The 20728-nt window shown below is 34.5% G+C and overlaps 1 protein-coding gene across 1 annotated transcript; it reads left to right on the top strand.

Moving 5' to 3' along the window:
• Window positions 1-8560: 8560 nt before the first annotated feature.
• On the top strand, window positions 8561-13984 carry LOC133834821 (phosphoglucomutase, chloroplastic). Its single transcript, XM_062264576.1, has 22 exons — window positions 8561-8822; window positions 8916-8981; window positions 9243-9287; window positions 9396-9488; window positions 9611-9663; window positions 9822-9873; window positions 9970-10038; window positions 10275-10343; window positions 10549-10671; window positions 10763-10815; window positions 11116-11194; window positions 11289-11353; window positions 11434-11501; window positions 11676-11794; window positions 11903-11977; window positions 12228-12343; window positions 12698-12839; window positions 12995-13076; window positions 13160-13206; window positions 13327-13404; window positions 13489-13594; window positions 13677-13984. Exons 1-22 carry the CDS (start codon window positions 8592-8594, stop codon window positions 13742-13744), a joined length of 1899 nt encoding a protein of 632 aa, XP_062120560.1. The 5' UTR covers window positions 8561-8591; the 3' UTR covers window positions 13745-13984.
• Window positions 13985-20728: the final 6744 nt, after the last annotated feature.

The following is a 20728-nucleotide window of genomic DNA, read 5'->3' on the forward strand; positions in this document are numbered from 1 at the left end:
TATGACCGTGTATATTGTAGTTATTTAGAGCATCCTGCAAATTTTCAGAAAATTCTGAATAATTTATAGTGCCGAAAACTAAGTTCAAACATGCTATTTTCCACGCGCATAAAAAAATTAGTCACGCGTGCAATAATCTGTTTTCGGCACTGTAAATTATTCAGAATTTTCTGAAAATTTGCAGGATGCTCTAAATAACTACAATATACATGGTTATAAAAAAAATCGTGCCGAAAACTATTCACGGGTTGAGAACACAAAAGAGCCCTATGGTAGAGCTCTTTTTGAAGGCCCTACCATAGAATTATCATAACATATAAATCTTTCACAAGTTATTTGCATGTTATTGTTCATTTAAATTTTAATATTTAGAAACACAATAATTAATAATTTATGCAGCCAAAAAAATTGTTATTTTTTCAAAGTAAAATAGTATATTCGTACATAGATTTCAAGTTGGTGGTGGTATTAGAAGTTATTATATAAAAATTGTTATATCATAATTGAATATATCACCATTAACGATTACTATTGATTAATGTGATTGTTTTTTGTAAAATAATATATCCAAAAGTTTTTACAAATAATAAGAGATTTTTGAATTCTTAATAAAAAAAAAATTATAGAGCATATACACGAACATATGTTTTTTTTAGAGATAATGGCGACAAAACTACTTAAGTAGTGCAGCGCACTAATTTTTTTTTTTAATTTTAATAATTTTGTGTTTTTTTTATTTAATTGTTAAGTGTTATGAATTATTTTTTTTTAATTGTTAGAATTGTTTGGTAGAAATTGTGTGAATTTAATTATTAATTGTTTTATTTATTTTATTAATTTAATTTGTGAATAAAATGAGCTTTGATTGAATGTACCAAGATGCATGGTAAGTAGAGATGCACCTTAGTGCACATGTGCATGGTTGCGTGGTATACATGTAATAGAATTTTCCTACACATTTTTTCCATTTATTTGAATTATTTTATTTAATTAGAAGAAAAAAATAGAAAATAAAGAAAGGGAAAGGGGATATAGGCGTGTGGCAGAGTGGGAAGGGGAAGAAATTGTTTTCCTATTTCATGTGGCAATTTGATGATGTAAATTGATGACGACTAGACAAATTAGAATTTTTCTTCTTTTAGTTTAATTGAAAAATCCCTTTATTTAAGAAATTAGATTAAACAAAATTAATGGAAAATTAGAAAGAGGAAACTTACCCATTCCCATTAGGACTAGTGTGGCTAGGTTAGATTAAAAGGAAGGAAAGAAAAGAAAAGAGAGCATTATGCTCTTGGTGCCATCAGCTAGGAGGAGAGAGAGAGAGAGAAAGGCTACGTGAAAGGCTAGAGAGGGAGAGACAGAGAGGGCATGAAGGCTAGGGAGAAAAGAAGAAAGAGAAGAAGGTGACTTCAATTAGGTTTGTGTTCTTGTTCCTCTTTGTGATTTGACTCTCTACCCCTATTGTTTTTCTTTTCTTGATACTAAGACTTTTGTTTTCTTGGATTGTTGTTGTTTTCTCTCTTGTGTGGGTTCAAAAAACTCTAGGGTGCCCAAGGCCATTGTGCTCTTGTGTTCTTGAACACAACCAAGGAAGGTAATAGAAATTTTACCCAATATTTTGTTGTTTGGGTGATTGTAATTCTCTTGGGTCATGTTTGAGTTTTATTTTGTAAATATGATTTGTAATCTATGGAATCTCAATGTATGGTCATTTTGATGAGGTGTTTATGTTTCCATATTTATCTTAATCAATGATTTGTGATCATGATTATTTTGATAAAAAAAAGAAAAGAAATGTATGATTAAGTTTGACAAAGGTTCTGGTTTTGATCTACTAAAATATGATGGTTTGGGTGTCTTTATGTTTATGGTCATGTGGGTTCGGCCAAGGCATATGTAAAGATTTCATGTTAGGGTTTTGTTGTACCCTAATTTTATCTCGAGTCATTCACTCAGTTCGGGTACAGCTGGCAAATAAATATACGGAGAAATAACCAAGGGAATGATATCTGCTTATTATCCACGTAAGCAACTCCAGTTTCACATGGGCACGTGTGGTGTTAGGCGTCTTGGGTTTAACCCAAGCTACAGACACGAAGGTTGTGAAGTGTGAGCTCATAATGTTCAAACGGCATTCAAAATACGAGCTTGGAAGAGATGTTCAACTCGTGCTAATTCGAATGTAATGCATACTCAAGGATCCTTAGAGACTCGGAATCCCATTATATAGTTATAAATGACCAGCCTGTCATTTTTAATGCTCCACATGTTAGGAGAACATTTACTGTATGATCAAATCATATCCCATTATAAATGAGAAATATACGTATTAAATGTAATAAATATGTATATGCGTGATTGCTCATGCGGTTACCCAAACCTGTCCATGGAAGTTCTCTATAAATACTGAGAATATTGGACACGAAAAAGGGCCATTATTCTGTAATACTGGAACTCTACCGAAATAGAGAGTGAAACAACAATAATATAGACTCGTTGACTATGTGGATTTTAACCACTGAACCACGTAAAAGATTTGTGTTCATGTGAATTCATTTTATGTTTCATTACAGTTTATTCCTAAGCACTAATCTACCTTACTATTTCTTAATACACTGTTGGTGAAAAACTGCGTCAATAGTTTGGTGCTTTCATTGAGAGGGAAATTAGTGCTTCATCAACATCTTAGTTAAATCTCATCATGGTGCTCACTCGCTCAATGCACGACAATGAGATAAAACAACTTGGTGGACAGGAGGCCCATCATACCGCTATTTCGAACAAGCATGGCCCTGAAGTCCAACAACGTCCGGGAAAACAACCGGCTGGTCATGGTGACACTGGGAGTTCGGCGTCATTGCCACCAAATCCAAACCCAGACTACTTAACTGCCGTTGAGATGGACACTATGCAATTAAGAAGCCATCTCGCTAGGGAAAACAGACAAATTGAGGAGGTTTTGGCTCAGTTACCCCCTCTCGCAACCGACGTTAATGTTGGAAAGAGGCAAAGTGGGTCTCACAAGTTCCACAAGAATAACCGATCCAAACCAAGTCGATTAGTCAGAACTGCCACCCCAAGTTCGGTGCCACCTTCACAAGCGCCCTCATAGGGGTCGTCAGCATATCAGTAGATCGGTTAGAACCGCAACCCCAAGTTCGATGCCACCTTCACAAATGCGTAGGAATGCCCATGGCAACCCACGAGGAGGGGTTGGGATAGGTTCATAGAGACAAAATGTTCTATCAAACCCCCCTACATCACGATCGGATCACCAGGCGCAGAGAGCTAGAAATAATGGGGCAGAACAAAGGCGGGCTAATCTAGTTCGCCCTGATGGGACAAGGATTGCTTCGCTAGTAAGGCATCGTCCGTCACCCATAAGACATCCAATGCCACCTCGTCGTACACGGAACATTCCTGCTTATGGGGACAGCAGGAGAAACCCTCCTCCATCTGCCCATACCTACGTCCCATGGACACGTGTTGAAGATCCATATCCTCGATGCCAACCGTGAGCTGTAAGCTTCGCAAATGGGAGTTATTGGACCGAAATTCGTTGTAGTGGTAGGTCCGAGGGTGACCTAAGAAATTAATTGAGTTCAGCACCAAGCCATCGGTATGAGTCGCAACCTGATTTGCGTGATCGCCTGAATTCGCAGAGAAGGAATCCAGCTCGGATTGAAGATGTTAATTACACTTGAAAAGAGGGAGGTCCATCCATAGTATGCGATAATGGGAATGCCCCACCAAACCAAGCTTGGGCTTGGAGGGACAATAACCCATCAAATGCATACGATAGGATGGGAGTTGTTGAATAGCCCCCAAATAACCTAGGGACCAAAGACCAAACCCTCGAGAGGCTAGCACTGATGGAAGAGCAAATGAAGAGGCTTTTATCTAGAAAAGCTAAAGACAATTGTGACTCAGAGGATGAGCACGAGCCTTTCGCTCCAAATATTATGGCAACCACGTATCCGATAGGCTTTAGAATGCCACACTTTTCAAAGTTTGATGGAGATGGGGATCCGTCCGACCACCTTGGGCTGTGTGGGGCTCGACCTAAGGTGCATTTTGTTCCCTTCAACTCTGATCAGATCAGCCAGGCAGTGGTTTAAACAATACAAGAGGCATTCTATAAGTTTGTGGAAGAAGTTTTCTTCTGACTTCAAAAAAGAATTTTGGGCTTCCCAGATAGCTCGGGTTAAGGCTGATTCATTAGCCAATGTAAAGGAGCAACCTGGTGAAATGTTGAAGGCATATCTGAGTAGATTTGCCAATGTCGCTGCACGAGCTAAGGATGTCGCTGACAGCTCCAAGCTCATGGCAATGAGGACGAGAATCCTTGTTGGAGGCGACCTATGGCAAGAATTACAGAGAAAATGAGTTAATAGTGTGGACGAGTTCTTGGCACGAGCTCAAATATGGGTTAACCTGGAAGAGGTGCAAGCTTCCGTCGTAGGAACCAGCCAGATCCCTGTCCAGCCAGTTGGAGCGATAACGGACGTTGCAGCTACGACTTAAACTGTTACCTAGAATAACCAAGGGGGGAGTAACAAAAGGAAGGGAAATGGTGAGGGCGACCAGAGCGGAACAAAGAAAAAAAAATCTGGGGAGAATTTCAAGCCTATTTACGCCACTTACACCGACCTCATGGATACTAGGGAGCGCATCTTCTTGGAAAATTCTACTTGCCTTCCATGGAAAAAGCTAGAACCGTTGAAAAATCAAAGAGAGATCCTTCAAATTTATGCTGATTTCATAATGATATTGATCATAACACTGATGACTATAGACAGCTAAAGGATGAGATTGAAACTCTTATTAGAGCAGGTCCTTTGGCCCAGTATGCTCGAAATCGGGTGGTCCTTAATCAGCCCGCTGGACCAAACCCTCTGTTAGCTCCAGAAGCTCTAGTAAATCAAACTAGAGCTCAACCGAATTAGGAAGATCCTCCTCCGATAATAGGAGGAGATATAGCCACTATTTCGGGAGGACCTCATTTGACAGCCATGAGCAGAGGGGCCCAGAAGAGATACATTAACGAACTGAAATCCCATAACAGAGTGGAGTTCATCTCGAAACAACGGTTATCGAAACAACAGCATTTGGAAAAACAACCAATCATTTTTACAGAAGAGGATGCTAGCTACGTCCAATTCCCATATAGCGATCCCTTGGTCATAACCGTTTAGCTCGCCAACCGGAGGGTACGAAGGACACTAGTAGATAACAGGAGTTCTTTGAATCTACTTTTTAGGTCCACCTTGGAAAAAATGGGGTTGTCTATCACATAATTGAAGGCGACCTCAATGACTTTGTACGGATTTTCTGGCGAAGGGTCAGCAGCCATCGGAACGATCAAATTAGTGGTAACATTGGGAGGAGGCTCATGAACTGTCTCCAAGTTACTTGAGTTCATGGTAATCGACTGTCCAGTCGCATACAATGCAATTTGAGCTTAATTGAATCACTTTCTTTCTTTACCACATGCTAGCCTAGCTATATACACTTCCATTGACCATACCCTTTAAGCACTTTGGTTTTTCTTGGATATATGTTGAGTGTTGCATCATAAGGGAGGATAAGAGGAGTGTACCTTCGTTGAGTGGTATTTTGGTCAGTGCTTACATTGTTTTCCTTTAGATGTATTGGTCCAGTGGGAGAAAGGCACCTACCTTTAGATGCTCATCACGCTGGGCCCTGAAGTCGTCCTGCAACAGGGTGCATCTCTGCTCTCCGAAAAAATGAGGCTGAGCATAAAATTTGGAACTCATCTATATCCCGTGACTCATCATTATCTTGTTGACTTTGTCTTGAGTCATTATTCGAGACACGATCCTCTCGACCTCAAAGAAATTATCAGGTCCTACCTCAACCTCCCTCTCCACCACTGGCCCAAAGTGGGGAATGGGGGTTTCGGGGGCGACCTGCTTATCTTTTTCTAGAGAATAGGAGCCTGTCACAGTCTTTTTTGGAGTGGCCATGACCAGGATTTTAGTTTGCCTAATTACAAAATGACCCATTAGAGGTGACCTGGGAATATAACCTAACTCTAAAAATGGAAGAAATGGCGACCTAAAATCATAAGGCTTTATCACTCTACCTAAGGCATCTATGAGTCAATAGTAGGCTTAATACCCCGAAGCATGGTCCCACGCACGTCTCTAGTTCACGCACCCGAATCTCGGGAAGGTGTTGAAATTTTGGGATTCGTGTGTCAGACATAGTGGTTTCGAGAGGCGGTTTAATGCAAAACTGCTCCCATACCAAAACCCTTAAGCTACCCAAAACTGAACCTAAAGCCCTTGAATCTTCAAACTCAGAAATTCAAGCATTTATCCTTTAAACCAAGAAAATAACCCATTTTTTGCGCATTATTTTTAATCATTTCTTGTGTTATTGTTTTTAGCCTAGTAAAAACCTACACTAAACCCGTACAGAGCCAAAATAAGGCAAAAGCACTAGAAAATTTCATAAAACTTATTGAAAAATGAGAGAATGAAATTTAAACCAAGGGTGAGTATACTAATAGATTGGTTTCTTGATCGAAAAGTGAAGGAAGAGCAGAAAATGCTTGAAAAATCCAAGCGTGAGGACCTAAAAAATTATGGGAACCAAAGGATTTCAAACGTTTTGAGAGGAAGAGAGACAAAAGGAAAGTTTTGAATGCAAATGTGGCTAGGCATAAATTCTTCTCTTTTACTTATACGTAAACTTCGAGGTAAAATCTGAGCCACACGATTAAAGCAGGAAGAGATCTGAAGGTCAAAGTTAAATAAACCAAACGAGGGAAAAAAGTTGACAAGACAACTGTCACAGTACTCGAAACTCGAACAAACACCTATAATAAGCAGACACATGTCCCATACTCGAGTGAGTGGGTGTGCACATTTTCTCATGATAGAAGCCAAAAAGCCCCTACTGTGCATGTCAAAAGTGATGTCATGCGCGAGCAGGAGCTTGGGGGGCAAATGTTGTACCCTAAAAACACGAGCTCAACTATCTAGCTCGGGGTATAGCTGACGCAAAAATAAATAAAGGAGGCAAGACTTCAGAGATGTTCCTTTAACTTTGAACCTATCAGCCCGAGGTTGTGTCACTGAGTCCGGAACAGTCTAGGAACTTCCAGATCGTCAAAGATGCGAATGACGAAGATCGAGGTACCCAACATCCAAATTGTATGCCTCAAGCTCGAGCATTATCTAAGTCAAATCATCTTGTTCCAGTCATATCCAGCTCAAGAATGACATCTAGCTCGGATGGGAGAATCCCTACAGACTCGGAAGCCCAATGTGTGCAATAAATGCATATTATCGTTATATACATTTATAGATTGGTGTAAAATGACAATAGACTTTATTAGGATATTTAAATGTCCATTAACTTGGGAAGTTACCCAATATTGTATGTTACCATTTATATTACGATTATTACCTAATAATGTCCACCATAATTTCCTATAAATACTAGGAGAAGAGGGACCAACACTCTGTATGCAAAAATTCTGCCAAAATTATCATAAACAATTTTTCCTTGAATTCCTAAACAGATTAATAAGAGTGACTTGTGGACTAGGTGAATTTTAACTACTGAATCACATAAATTGTGAGTGTTTTTATATTAGATTTACAATAAGCCTAATCTCTCTATTTCGGATTCCCTACTTGACAAAAAACCACTTCAACAATTTTATATTTGAAAATTCATTTTGAATTCTAAAATTAAAATTTAAAAATGGAAATTAATATATTGATGATTTATAAATATTTTATATAAAAGGCAACTAAAAATATAATCTGTAACCATTAAAAATTATTCCATATATTATATTTAATATATACCATTAACTATTAAATAATAGTATTAGTAGTAAAACAAATATTTAAATCTTTTCAGTCTCTTGATAGTAAGGGAACATTAATTAGCTTTTAAATTGAAACATAAAAAAAATTATGACTGGTAAGTTTCTTTGATTTTTTTATATTATTAACTCTAAATGAAATTTATTAGAAGAAAAAAATGAGTGTAAAAATCATTATAAATATATAGAGAGAGTGTAATATTTAAAAGGTCTTATTCTATTGGCTAGATATTAATAACTATTGATATTTGGTTAATTTTTTTTTTTAAATAAAGCTAAATATTATAAGTGTGATACTATAATTGGTTAGACCCTCTTTCAAGACAAAAAGAAAATTTGACAGTCAATTTGAGTCCAAAATAATTAGGTCCTAAGGTTAAAAAAATGGAAGCTTCTCAATATTTTAATGAAAAAAATATACATCTTCCAAAAAACAAATTCAGCAGTTCCCCATTTTGAACAAAAGTCACCCTGAATACTTTCAACCATAAGATTTAACTTTTTATTTTTACAAAAAAAGTCAAATGGCTAAAAATATATAGAGATCACCTGACTTAAAATAAAACAAAAAAGGGGGAAGCGGTTGGTTCACATGGCAATATTGAAGTAAAGAAAAGATAGTGTTTTTTGTTTTACGCAAAGTACATGTGTCGATCACTCCTTCGGCTTCCACTCTGTATATATGTTCAACTTCTCACTGATTTTCTCTCTCCCTCGTCAATCAATAATGGCGCTCTCGCTGAGGTTACACAATCTTCTCTCTTCAAACTTGACACCCAAAACGCCACAACTTTCATTGTCGTTTTCATCTTCATCGTCGTCGTATGTCACTGTGCTTCCACTCCTCACTGCTTCTTCACTCCATCTCAGGACATCTCCGTGTGAAACCATCAAAGCATCGTCGTCTCCATCTTCTTCTTCGTTTCCTACCACCATTGTAGAACCAAAGGGCATCAAAGTGGATTTTCTTACATTGTATTTATTTGTTTTTCTTAGAAAGTTTGATTTGATTTGATTTTTATAAAATATGGGATTTAATATCTTATTGCAGATTAATTCTATACCCACTAAGCCGATCGAAGGTCAGAAAACCGGAACCAGCGGTCTCCGAAAGAAAGTAGGTTTCTTTTTCATTTTGTCTGTTTTTCATATCTTAGATTTCTTCATGTCTTTTGTACTGTTCCTTTGATTTTATGGATTTTACTTGTTTGCTTGTTTAGAAAGTGAAATATGATTCTGGGTCTGATAGAGAGAATTGAAAGGAATGGTGAATATAAGCAAAGCCATATTGAGTATTTTTTGCTTCTTTAACTAGAATCAATCACTGTATCGGATTTCCTCTATTGGGACTTGATTTAATGATCCACATGTTATGCAGGTGAAAGTTTTTATGCAAGAAAATTACCTTGCCAATTGGATTCAGGTATGAACTCTTCTCACATTTATTTCATTCTGTGGCTGTCATAAATTAATGCTTAGATAATTATGGCGTTTGGGCTTTCAAAATAATCTTCAATTTCGTATTGTGTAGGCATTATTTAATTCATTGCCCTTGGAGGATTACAAAAATGGGGCGTTGGTGTTAGGTGGTGATGGCCGATACTTTAATCGTGAAGCTGCACAGGTTAATTATTCTCGTTTATTAATTGCTTTAATTTTGGTCTATGTGGTTTGATTTTAATTTGTATCTTTAATTTTAGGTTGGACAGTATTTTTATCTGACTAGTTATGTGGACTTAAATGCAGATTATTATTAAAATTGCTGCTGGCAATGGTGTTGGAAAAATTTTGGTTGGCAAGTAAGTGTTACAGGTGGATGAGAACTCATAAGACAGTACAAGTGTCTTTATGAAGTTTGAATGGAAAGTCATCGTTTGGACTCTGCCCAATTTTTATCCATTTTTAATATAAATCTTTTAGATCTCAATGAATTAATCAGGATTTATTATGAATATAGGGAAGGTATTTTGTCGACTCCAGCAGTGTCTGCCGTAATCCGGAAGAGAAAGGCAAGCTTGCTATTCTTTCATTCTCTTTTTTATTTTATTTTTTATTCTAGCATCTTGACACATCATAAGATGTTATCACTTGTTTTTGTTGCACAGGCTAATGGTGGCTTTATAATGAGTGCAAGCCACAATCCTGGTGGACCTGAATATGACTGGGGAATTAAGGTAAGCTCACTATTCTTTAATGGATACTGGGAATAATTTAGTATCATTTAGTTATAGAATTGTATCGAGGTGATAGTTCTCTTATCAATCTAGAATTTTATTTTGCAAACTGCATAATGTCAAAAGTGTATTATTTTTTAAGTGAAGGGTTTTTGTTTATTTAAATTTCAAGAAAATCGTATGAGGAAACTCTACCCTGTTGCTACAGTCTCCTAAAAATTATGTTTTCTTTCCAGTTCAACTACAGCAGTGGTCAACCTGCACCTGAATCCATCACTGACAAAATTTATGGAAACACGCTTTCTGTGAGTATCTGGTTTTACATGAATTCCTTTTACCAATTATGCATTACAAGAGTTACATAACTCACTGTAGTGCCTTTAGGTTTCAGTTTATACAAGCATCGCGATGCATTCCTTAGAACCTCTTCTTTTGCGTTCTACCCTCATAAATGTTCACTTTTAACTTCGATCTATTTGATAATGTCTAAGATAAAGAAGTTTATTGCAGATCTCTGAAATAAAGATTGCTGACATTGCTGATATAGATCTGACTCGACTTGGGGTTACAAAGTTTGGAGACTTCACAGTTGAAGTGATAGACCCAGTTTCTGATTACTTGGAGCTTATGGAGGTATGAAACAAAACGCTTGCATCTTTAGAATGTTCACTTGAGTCACTTAACAATTCCGATTGGATTAAGTATCTTATGTGATTTTGTGCAGAGTGTATTTGATTTCCAGCTTATTAAAAGTCTTGTATCAAGGTCTGATTACAGGTATGATTTTTAACTCCATCATGCAGAGCATTTTCATTCCTTTATGTTTGTGTGTTTGAATTTGGTTGCATTGCTTGAATCTTAAGTGTCCAATAAGATTGAGCGTTAGCTAGGTTTCATGGTTTTAAAGTGCTTCATTTTCAGGTTTATATTTGATGCCATGCATGCTGTCCATCATGCAGAACATTTTCATTCCTTTATGTTTGTGTGTTTGAATTTGGTTGCATTGCTTGAATCTAAGGTGTCCAATAAGATTGAGCGTTAGCTAGGTTTCATGGTTTTAAATTGCTTCATTTTCAGGTTTATATTTGATGCTATGCATGCTGTTACCGGTGCATATGCACAGCCCATTTTTGTTGATAAGCTCGGAGCTAGTCTGGTCAGTAATTGGTTTGATGGAATAAATTAGTTTTTTTTTTATAAGCTAGATGGAATTTAAGTTCCTGATGTTAGATGTTAGGCATGTCTTGTAGGATTCAATTTTAAATGGATTGCCTCTGGAGGACTTTGGACATGGTCATCCAGACCCTAATCTGACGTAAGCTTTACATTTCTTGTGAAATTATTAGTTTGTAATTTTAAGGACATTGTTAATTTTAACTGTTAACTGTCAAACAGCTATGCTAAGGATTTGGTTAACATTATGTATGGTGATAATGGACCTGATTTTGGAGCGGCAAGTGATGGTATGTAAAATTTCATAAATATAAATTAGATATTGCAATAAAGTGATCTAGTGTGTCTTTGTGTATTGATATTCTCTCTGATATCATCCGTACTCTTTATTGTACGGGTTTTGGTAATTTAAAACATGGCTATTTATTTTCTATATGAAGCCTGACATTTCCATCTATAATCAGGTGACGGTGATAGAAACATGATTCTGGGTAAAGGTTTTTTTATTACACCCTCAGATTCTGTTGCGATTATTGCAGCCAATGCACAAAAGGCAATTCCATATTTCCAAAGTGGTCCAAAGGTATGCAATTGTTCTGTCCTTTTTACATATCTTGTGTCCGCTCATCCAACTTTTTTGTCATAAAACTAGAAGAAAGTGATTTCCTTTTTGTTTTTCAAAATTTCCTAGGGTTTGGCCCGATCTATGCCAACGAGTGGAGCACTTGATCGAGTTGCTGAAAAATTGAGTCTTCCATTTTTTGAGGTTTGGCAATCTCGAGCTTTTGTATAGCATTCTAAGAGTAGTAATGGAAATAAATTATGCTCCATTTGATTGGGAGTGGTGAAAGTAGAAGAATGAGAATGGCAATGAGAAAGGAATGAAATTTATATTAACCAAACAGTGAAATAAAATCTTTTCCATTCCATCATTTTCTTCCCCCCAACCCAATGGGGCCTATGGTTTTTTTTTACTTACACAGTTCTTTCTCAAACAAAAAACTGTCTTGGGCCAGGTCCCCACTGGTTGGAAGTTCTTTGGGAATCTTATGGATGCAGGGAAATTATCGATTTGTGGAGAGGAGAGTTTTGGAACAGGTTCAGACCACATTCGTGAGAAGGATGGAATTTGGTAATTATCTCCATCTTTTTAAAATCAAGCTTAATCCCTGGAATTTTAATTTAGCATTATTTTATCTTCCTTTTTGCATTTAGCTATGGATGATTTTGTGATCAACTTACTTGTGATTACATGATGGAGTACCGGGTCATAATTAACCTTTGTATAGTTAGGTGCTGAACCCAGCATAATGATTACATATTCAAACAAGAAATTTAGTATTTTTATTTGTTCTTACAATAGTTTTCATTGGTTTTGCAAAAATACAGAAACATGAAAGAAAGGAAAAACTCCCACTTTACTGTTCTTTCTTCGATACAGTGATTTGTCAATTTCCTTCTAAAACATAAATATTTTGAATTTCAGGGCAGTATTAGCTTGGCTATCAATTATTGCTTACAGAAATAAAGACAAAAAATCTGGGGAAAACTTGGTCTCTGTCGCTGATATTGCAAAGGAACACTGGGCAACCTATGGAAGAAATTTCTTTTCTCGTTATGACTATGAAGTAATTATGGCCATGACTTGAATGAGTTGATTATTATTCTACACTAGTACAAGCTTCTAGTTTTTGATTTACGACTTACTGTGTTTTGGGGCCATATTAAATTGTACTCTTTGGGAGAAAACAAAGCGTTTTAATCATTCCAAGTCTTTTTCCAGGAATGTGAATCAGAGGGTGCCAACAAGATGGTAGATTACCTCAGAGATTTGATCTCAAAAAGCAAGGCTGGCGACAAGTACGGTAAGTTTGTATTATATCTCCTTGATACTGTCACAACCTCCAGACATGATTTGGGTACTAACTAAAAATTTATTGCTTCTCAGGAAACTACACACTCCAATTCGCCGATGACTTTACATACACCGATCCTGTAAGTTCAAGTGATGCTGCGCATCATTACCTGGTTGCAAGTTAAACCCAAAAGAGACATTTGAGACTTGTTGGATGCTGTATATCTTTTAACTGATATATCTTTTGAAAAATTATCCAGGTTGATGGCAGTGTGGCATCCAAGCAAGGTGTTCGATTTGTTTTTACTGATGGATCAAGAATCATATATCGTTTATCAGTATGTGTCAATCTTTTGCTTTCTTAATTCCATTTCCTTTGACATAGATTGCATGTTCATTAGTTTCATGGCTTATTTGTACAGGGGACTGGTTCAGCCGGTGCAACTGTCCGAGTATACATTGAACAGTTTGAGCCAGATGTCTCTAAACATGACGTGGATGCCCAAACAGCATTGAAACCGTTAATCGGTTAGTTCATTCTCACTTTTCTCCAGTCAAGTCCTTAAGTAGCTTTTATTCTTCTTCATATCTTCTTTGTTTATGGTTTTAGATTTGGCTCTGTCCATATCAAAGCTGAAGGACTTCACAGGAAGGGAGAAGCCAACAGTCATCACTTGAAGCAAAAATAGCTGAAGGTGATCAAATATTATCTTAAGATATGCCGAGGCAAAAATGGCCAGCCACCCCCCTTTGTTTTTTTTTTCTTTTCTGTCTAGAGTTATTATTATTCATATTAGTCCAGTTCAATTTTGGTTGCATTTCGGTAATAAAATTAATAATCTGGTTGAGAAATGAGAAGCACATCTGCGTAAAACACGTGAATATATAAATAAAAATGCTAATTTCTCCCTTCAAAAAGACGATTCCTTTCTTGCGTTGTTTCTATTATTTACTTATTTAAAGAATCGAACTGGTCATGAGTGAGCTCAAACTTCAAAACTTGCTACGTTACTAAAGTAGGCTTTACGGAAAAGTGAGGTCCAACTTTGAATAATTGAAATGTAGATAACTGAAAGTTTGTGTGTATTACCTCTGCATTTTATAATAATTCTTGCATTGGAGCATCGATGTCCTGAGCGACGGAGCCAGCTTTTGTTCCGAGGTGGAGCTTATGTGCTATTTTTCTGAGTGAGGGCTTATATGTTTATTATTTTTTGTCAATATTTTAAATAATTAAAAATTTGAAGTGGAGCTTTAGCGTCCGAGTAAGCTCCCACGTCACTCCTATTTGAATAAGAAATTGACTTTAAGATTGGTGTTGTAAAATTGAATATGATATAGTACAAAATAAAAGTGATTAATAATTTTGTTATAAATTAATGAATGATTCAGAACCTTTGTGCTTCAGATAGAACAGTTGGTTTCACTAAACTTGTCAACCCACTTCAATGGCTTTATTTATTCAGTTCATCTCTGTTTTTTTTGCCCCTTAATAGTAATTTTTCGTGCGGATTTTGTATTGGAATCTCTTTATTGCTATTTGTTTTTTGGGATTTTTTAAGGAATATCTTTATTGATGATAATGACTTTGTTAGAGTAAGTTGAATCTTATACATTTAGAATCAAATCCAAGAATGTTAATAGATATTGTTTTGTTTTTTTCTTTTTGGACAATGATATAATTATTTGCAAAGAATTTTGATACTTTAGTAATCTTATCTTCCTTTATTTTAATACATAATTTTATAGGGCCCGTTTGGTAAAATTTTTGTTTTTGAATTTTTTAAACACAAAAATAGAATTATAATTTTATTTTTGCTTCTTTATTTTTAAAAAATAAAAATATGTTTGGTAGCTATTTTTGTTTTTTGTTTTTATAAACAAAAAATAATAAACGCGTTTGATAACTTTTATTTTTATTTTTTGTTTAACAATATAAGGTGTTGATTTGAAGAAGAGAAGAAAAAAAGGAAAGGAAAAATTGAAAACTGTTTAAAAAAAATTTGAAAGTGAAAAAATTCTATTTTCAAAATTTAATAAATTTTAATTAAAATTTTAAATATAATAAATAAAAATAGAGTTACCAAACACATTTTATGTTTAATTTTCAAATTTTTAATTAATTAAATAAAAAACTATTTTTTTAAATATTACCAAACAACACCATAATAAATAAGATTTTTGGCTCCTGAATTATTGCCACTATCTTATTGTGCCCCTTGAATTTTTCACGTTGTTTAAAATTCTCCCAGAACTATTACCGCTGTTAGTTTTCATCCTATGTGACTAATAGTATGCTAATTTGGCATTTTAGGCAGTGGCGTGTCATTGTCACGTCTATAATTTAATTAAAAAAATAATATAAAATATAAAAGATTAAAAAAAATTTAAATTTTTAAGTGTCATATTTATTTTTAAAAATAAATTTATAATAAAAATTAAAATTAAAAAAAAAAACTAAAACTAAAACTAAAATGAGTAAGAAAGTAGACATGTAACCCTATTTTTATTTTTAATTTTAAAGTCATTATTAAAAAAATAACAAATCTAAATCAGATCTAAAACCCAAACCTGATTATTCCCTCTTTCCCAAACCCTATACTTTTGGATCAACCTCCTCTTTCCCCGTTCATCCAAACCATCCACCATCAACTGCACCATAATAGCTACAGTCTGAACACCTTACCACGCCACTATCTGCATGAGTTTAGCGTCATTCCAAGTGAAGTCATACTTGCACCATCACCTTCAGTCGTTCCCAGCTACGTTGACCGTCGTCCTCAGCCACCCTAATTGTCATTTTAGATCCACCACCATTGTCGTTTTGGACCCATACCATGAGACAACCACTCTTATTGATCACATTGTCGTTTCAGATCCACCACCCTTGCGAGTCAACCACCCTCAACGCAGGCACGCTGCCCCTTCCTTCTTATCGCCGCCATCAAGAACTACAATTATGGTTTAGGTTCTGTTGACGCAGTTTTTCGCCAATAGTAAATAAATAAATATGAATAAGAGAGATTAGGCTTTCGTAAATTGTAAAATAAGAACACAAGAAATTTTACGTGATTCAATGGTTCAAATCCACTTAGTCTACGAGTCTATATTACTCTGTTTATGAACTCTTGGAGAAGTTGTTTAAGACAATTTCTACAAAGTTTTTGCATACAATATTTGGTCCCTTTTACTATCAATTCCCTCTGTATATATAAGAAATTTCGGTGGATAATATTGGGTAACCATACAATATATGGTAACTTACAAGAATGTGTAACTTCCCAAATACATAAATATCTTAAATATGCTAATAACCGTGATATCAGACATTTATTATATAACGATTACAAGTATTAATTGCATTTAAAGAATCTCTGAGTCTATGGGGATTCACCCTTATGTACGTCATAGAATGGCGCGATCTGAATGTATTCCTCGAACTAGAGGTTATATGTCAGGGCGATCTGACCCGAGTAATGCTTGAAGACTAACAGGGGTGATTTGGACGTTCTGTTATTCGATCTCTATCACATACATTTAGGGTGATCTGAAGCATCTGATGATAGCCCAACTCGATGAAATAATCTTGAGCTATTTAATGTGGAGTTAGTGAAATGTCTTCAAAGTCTTGTAACCTTCATTTATTACTTGACAGCTGTACATTGAACAAGACGATTTAACTCGTATTTTTAGGGTGCAACATGTTCTAGGTTTTAGTTAAGGGTTAGTTTGAAACTCTGTATTTTTAGGGTGTCACAATAAGAAAGTGGTAATAGTTCTAGGACAAAAAACCTATTTATTCTTAATTTTAATAAGAATATTTATTTATTGATTAATATTTTATTTCTTTCAATTAGTCCAAAGCTCATTAAACATGTTACTTGCCCATATTTTATCTTTACATATACAGAAGAGAAGAAAATCTAGGGAAACTTATTTCTAATCAACACCAAAAAAATAAAATAAAAATAAATCTCTTACTCCTAGACTCCCCACTTTTTTATTTTTTCGGGAAAATAGACTCCTCACTTTTCACTTTACCTTTTTATGTTCCATTAAAAAGTAATAATGAAAAAAAATTTAAAATGAAAAAAAGAAAGAAATAACTCATGTTAGTTTATAAACACAGGAAAATTATTCTACAGGGGCTTCATTTTAAGTCCTACTGGTAGGGCTCTCAGTGTTCTCAACCCGTAAACAGTTTTCGACGCGATTTTTTTTTTTATGACCGTATATATTGTAGCTCTTTAGAGCATCCTGCAAATTTTCAGAAAATTCCGAATAGTTTACAGTACCGAAAATTAGGTTCAAACATGTTGTTGCACTCGTGACTAATTTTTTTTATGCGCGTGGAAAACAACATGTTTGAACTTAGTTTTCAGTATTGTAAACTATTCGAAATTTTCTGAAAATTTGTAGGATGCTCTAAATAGCTACAATATATACGGTCATAAAAAAAAGTCGCGCCGAAAACTGTTCACAGGTCGAGAAACACTGAGGGCCTTACCGGTAGGGCTTAAAGTGAAGCCCCTATAGAAAAATTGTCCAAATGTGCTTATACTTATTGCACTACTATTGAGCAACTATGGTGCCAAACACCACCATAAATATAGGTTTTATCCAAAATAACAAATAACATGGAAGAAACCAAAAGATGTGTAACTTTGTCTTAAAGAAAAAGGATGTACTTCTATTGTCCAAAATTACAAAATTATGTTCGAAAATCTATTTCCGATCCCCTCTCTCTTTCTTCTCTTTCTCTCTCAAACACCACACCAGGAAAAACATCTAAAATAAGTTCTCCACCTGAGAACTCAAAGTTTTGGCCCATTAAACCCACAAAAATACCATATACGGTGATCTTAGAATAGAAAAATTATGGATAAGTATTTCGTGACCCTATATATGATTTTTCAATAGAATTTCTTAAATTTGTCTACAAGATTTAAAATTGGTAAAACCATTGAAAAAACACTGAAAATAGCTTAAATTTGTCTACAAAATTTAAAACTATTAAAACCATCAAAAGTTCATCGAAATTCCATTAAATTGCGTATTATTTTTCTTTGTAACTAAACCATCGAACTAGGGGTGTTCTTGGATTAGATGCACTTTCAATGTTAAAAGTAACCAATCAAATCCGCACTTTTTTATATAAATAATTTCTTTTTAAATATATAAAATAATAAGTAAATTTTTATATATTTGATACAAACAACAATAGTGCTATAATAACAATTATTTCAAAATATAAATAAAAATATCTTAAGTAATACTTAAAATTTTAATTTGTAAACTTTAGGTTTAGTTCTTGTATCAAATTCAAAAGTGGATGCTAGATTTAATTTTATTATTTGAGTTTTTTACATGTAAATTTTAAATGATTTGCTATATAATTTGATGTTGATTACCAATTTTGTTTTACAAAATGTGAAATTATAAATATTAGGTAGAAAGTATCAAAATTAATAAATAGTCTTTAATTTTTTTACCAAAAAAAGTAAAAAATCTAAAGTAACCAATCCAATTCGTACTTTTGCAGATTGGATTTCATTGGTTTTGAACTAGAGTGCAAATTAGATTGGATCCAAAATATGAAATTTGCACTTAGTATTGATTGGACTGGTTATGACCAAAATAATGCATATTGGATTGGATAAACACCCCTACATCAAACTATAATCGATTTTTCATTTAAATTGCAACAAATTTAAGTAAAAAGTCACATTTGGAAACAAGAACAATGATAAAGAGGAGTGGGATTTTAGTGTCTTGACCTTGCTCGTGTTGGTCGGGGTAGGTTACAGTGGTCTGTTGGAGGTGGGCGACAATGTTCGGTTAAGAGCTAGAGAGAAGGGAATATAGAGAAATTTTGTGAATGGGGTAACTTTTTCTAAGGTTTGTTTTTCAAGTATATTTTTAAAATTTGTGTTATATGCTTCAAATATAGGTATTAAGCGTAATTAGTCAAATTTTCCTTTTCAAATAGGAGTTCCCAATTAGCCCGTTAACAAGGTAAACCAAATTAAGAAAAAAAAATCTCAATTAAGCATAACAAAATTATCATTAAATTTGGAGTTGCATAATTACTTCTCACAAACTTGTATCAAAGTGTTGAAGATCAACTGAATGACAATTTCCAGGGTTTGTGATTGATAGTTGTTCAATGACATGATTAATAATTCATATATGAATATTAATTTAGATTATTAGGTGAAAAATGAGAATAAAATTTCAACTAATTAAGTTCTAGATTCAACAAATATCATGTTTATCAAGGAATATTAATTGGAAATTATAAAAGGCAATCCTTAGTCTAATAGGTTCTAATATAGCACAAAAATAAATAAACAAATAAATGGAAACACTTTCTCATTGAAAAATTTACAAATCCTCGTGCCATTCAACGTTAGTGCTAATGGAATTTATATATCTTATTATTTATCTACAAAACTCTCAGTGCTAATTTTATCTACAAAAATAGTGTCGTCTTTATGCGACGATAAAAAAAAATTACTAACCAATTAATGGCTTTTGTCTCCACCTTTTTTCGAGTTTGGGTTGTTTCTCTCTCTCCCTATCTATTACTTTTCCTCTCCTTCACCAAGCTACTGTGATGTTCCAAACACCGACCACCAAACCACTACTAGTAACATGTAGTGGCTTTCATGAAGGAGGATTCATCAACAACCTCGCTGCCAAGAGCCATAAGAGGACACCGCGCGTGCTAGTCAAAGTTTTAGAGGCATTGCTTTGACTACATTTTTTGGCCAACTTCAGCCACTCTAAGGTTGGAGGGTAGTACCATTGAAGCTCAGCCACCCATTCCTTCTATGTCGTCGTTGTTTTCGATGACATCGTGGGTAAATCTGCCACTTAAGACACATTTTTTGGTGACACTACCAACATTTTCGGCTCAAAAGTTGTACTATTGCGACCTACTCTTTGAGAGAATTGTTTTGGTATATGGCAAGCATAGGTTTCTTGTGGTCACCGAAGAAGATGATTAGAACGAGTTGAGTTTGTTCTATGATTCAAAAGTAACTTTTTATTTGTTTTTTTAATTTGGTTAAGCAAATATTGATTTTATTAGTCACCAAAATGTGTATTGCTATTATGATTAAAAAGTAACTATAACAATTATTTTTTGCTTGGTTAATGAAAACCCTACTATAACTTAAATGTAAATTTCATGAGTTACCAAAAGGTAATATTTCATACTATATGACAACTCATTAATTCCTTAAATAGGCTTGAAGGTCTCTTATCATAAGATACCATAATATAGCCTAAAAGCAAAATCATTTTTTGAAAAGGTAACTAATCGCTATATTAAAGTAACCAAAATGTATCATAAATAATAAGATACGATAATATAGCTAAAAATTCATGCCATTTTGAAAAGTTAACCAATCGGTATGTCAAGCAACAAAAAAAAATAGTTAAAAAAAAAACAAAAGCATTTGGGCAGTAAGCAAAGGTTGCTTCCTCCCTGTCAAATCCCACATTTTGCGGGATTTAGCACCCAAAAGTAATTGTATGAAAAGTTTCTTACCATATCAAAAGTTTGCTTGGTTAATGAAAACCCTACTATAACTTAAATGTAAATTTCACAAGTTACCAAAAAGTGCATTTTTATTTTATATTTAAAAGTTATCATAT

This window comes from Humulus lupulus, chromosome 5 (genome assembly GCF_963169125.1).
Source record: "Humulus lupulus chromosome 5, drHumLupu1.1, whole genome shotgun sequence".
Lineage (NCBI taxonomy): Eukaryota > Viridiplantae > Streptophyta > Magnoliopsida > Rosales > Cannabaceae > Humulus > Humulus lupulus.

Excerpts from the sequence above, each read along its gene's own strand:
- LOC133834821 (XM_062264576.1), top strand. The coding sequence starts at position 8,592 with ATGGCGCTCTCGCTGAGGTTACACAATCTTCTCTCTTCAAACTTGACA. Across the intron at positions 9,489-9,610 it reads TTAATCGTGAAGCTGCACAG|ATTATTATTAAAATTGCTGC; the intron begins GTTAATTATTCT and ends ACTTAAATGCAG. Across the intron at positions 10,816-11,115 it reads GTATCAAGGTCTGATTACAG|GTTTATATTTGATGCTATGC; the intron begins GTATGATTTTTA and ends CTTCATTTTCAG.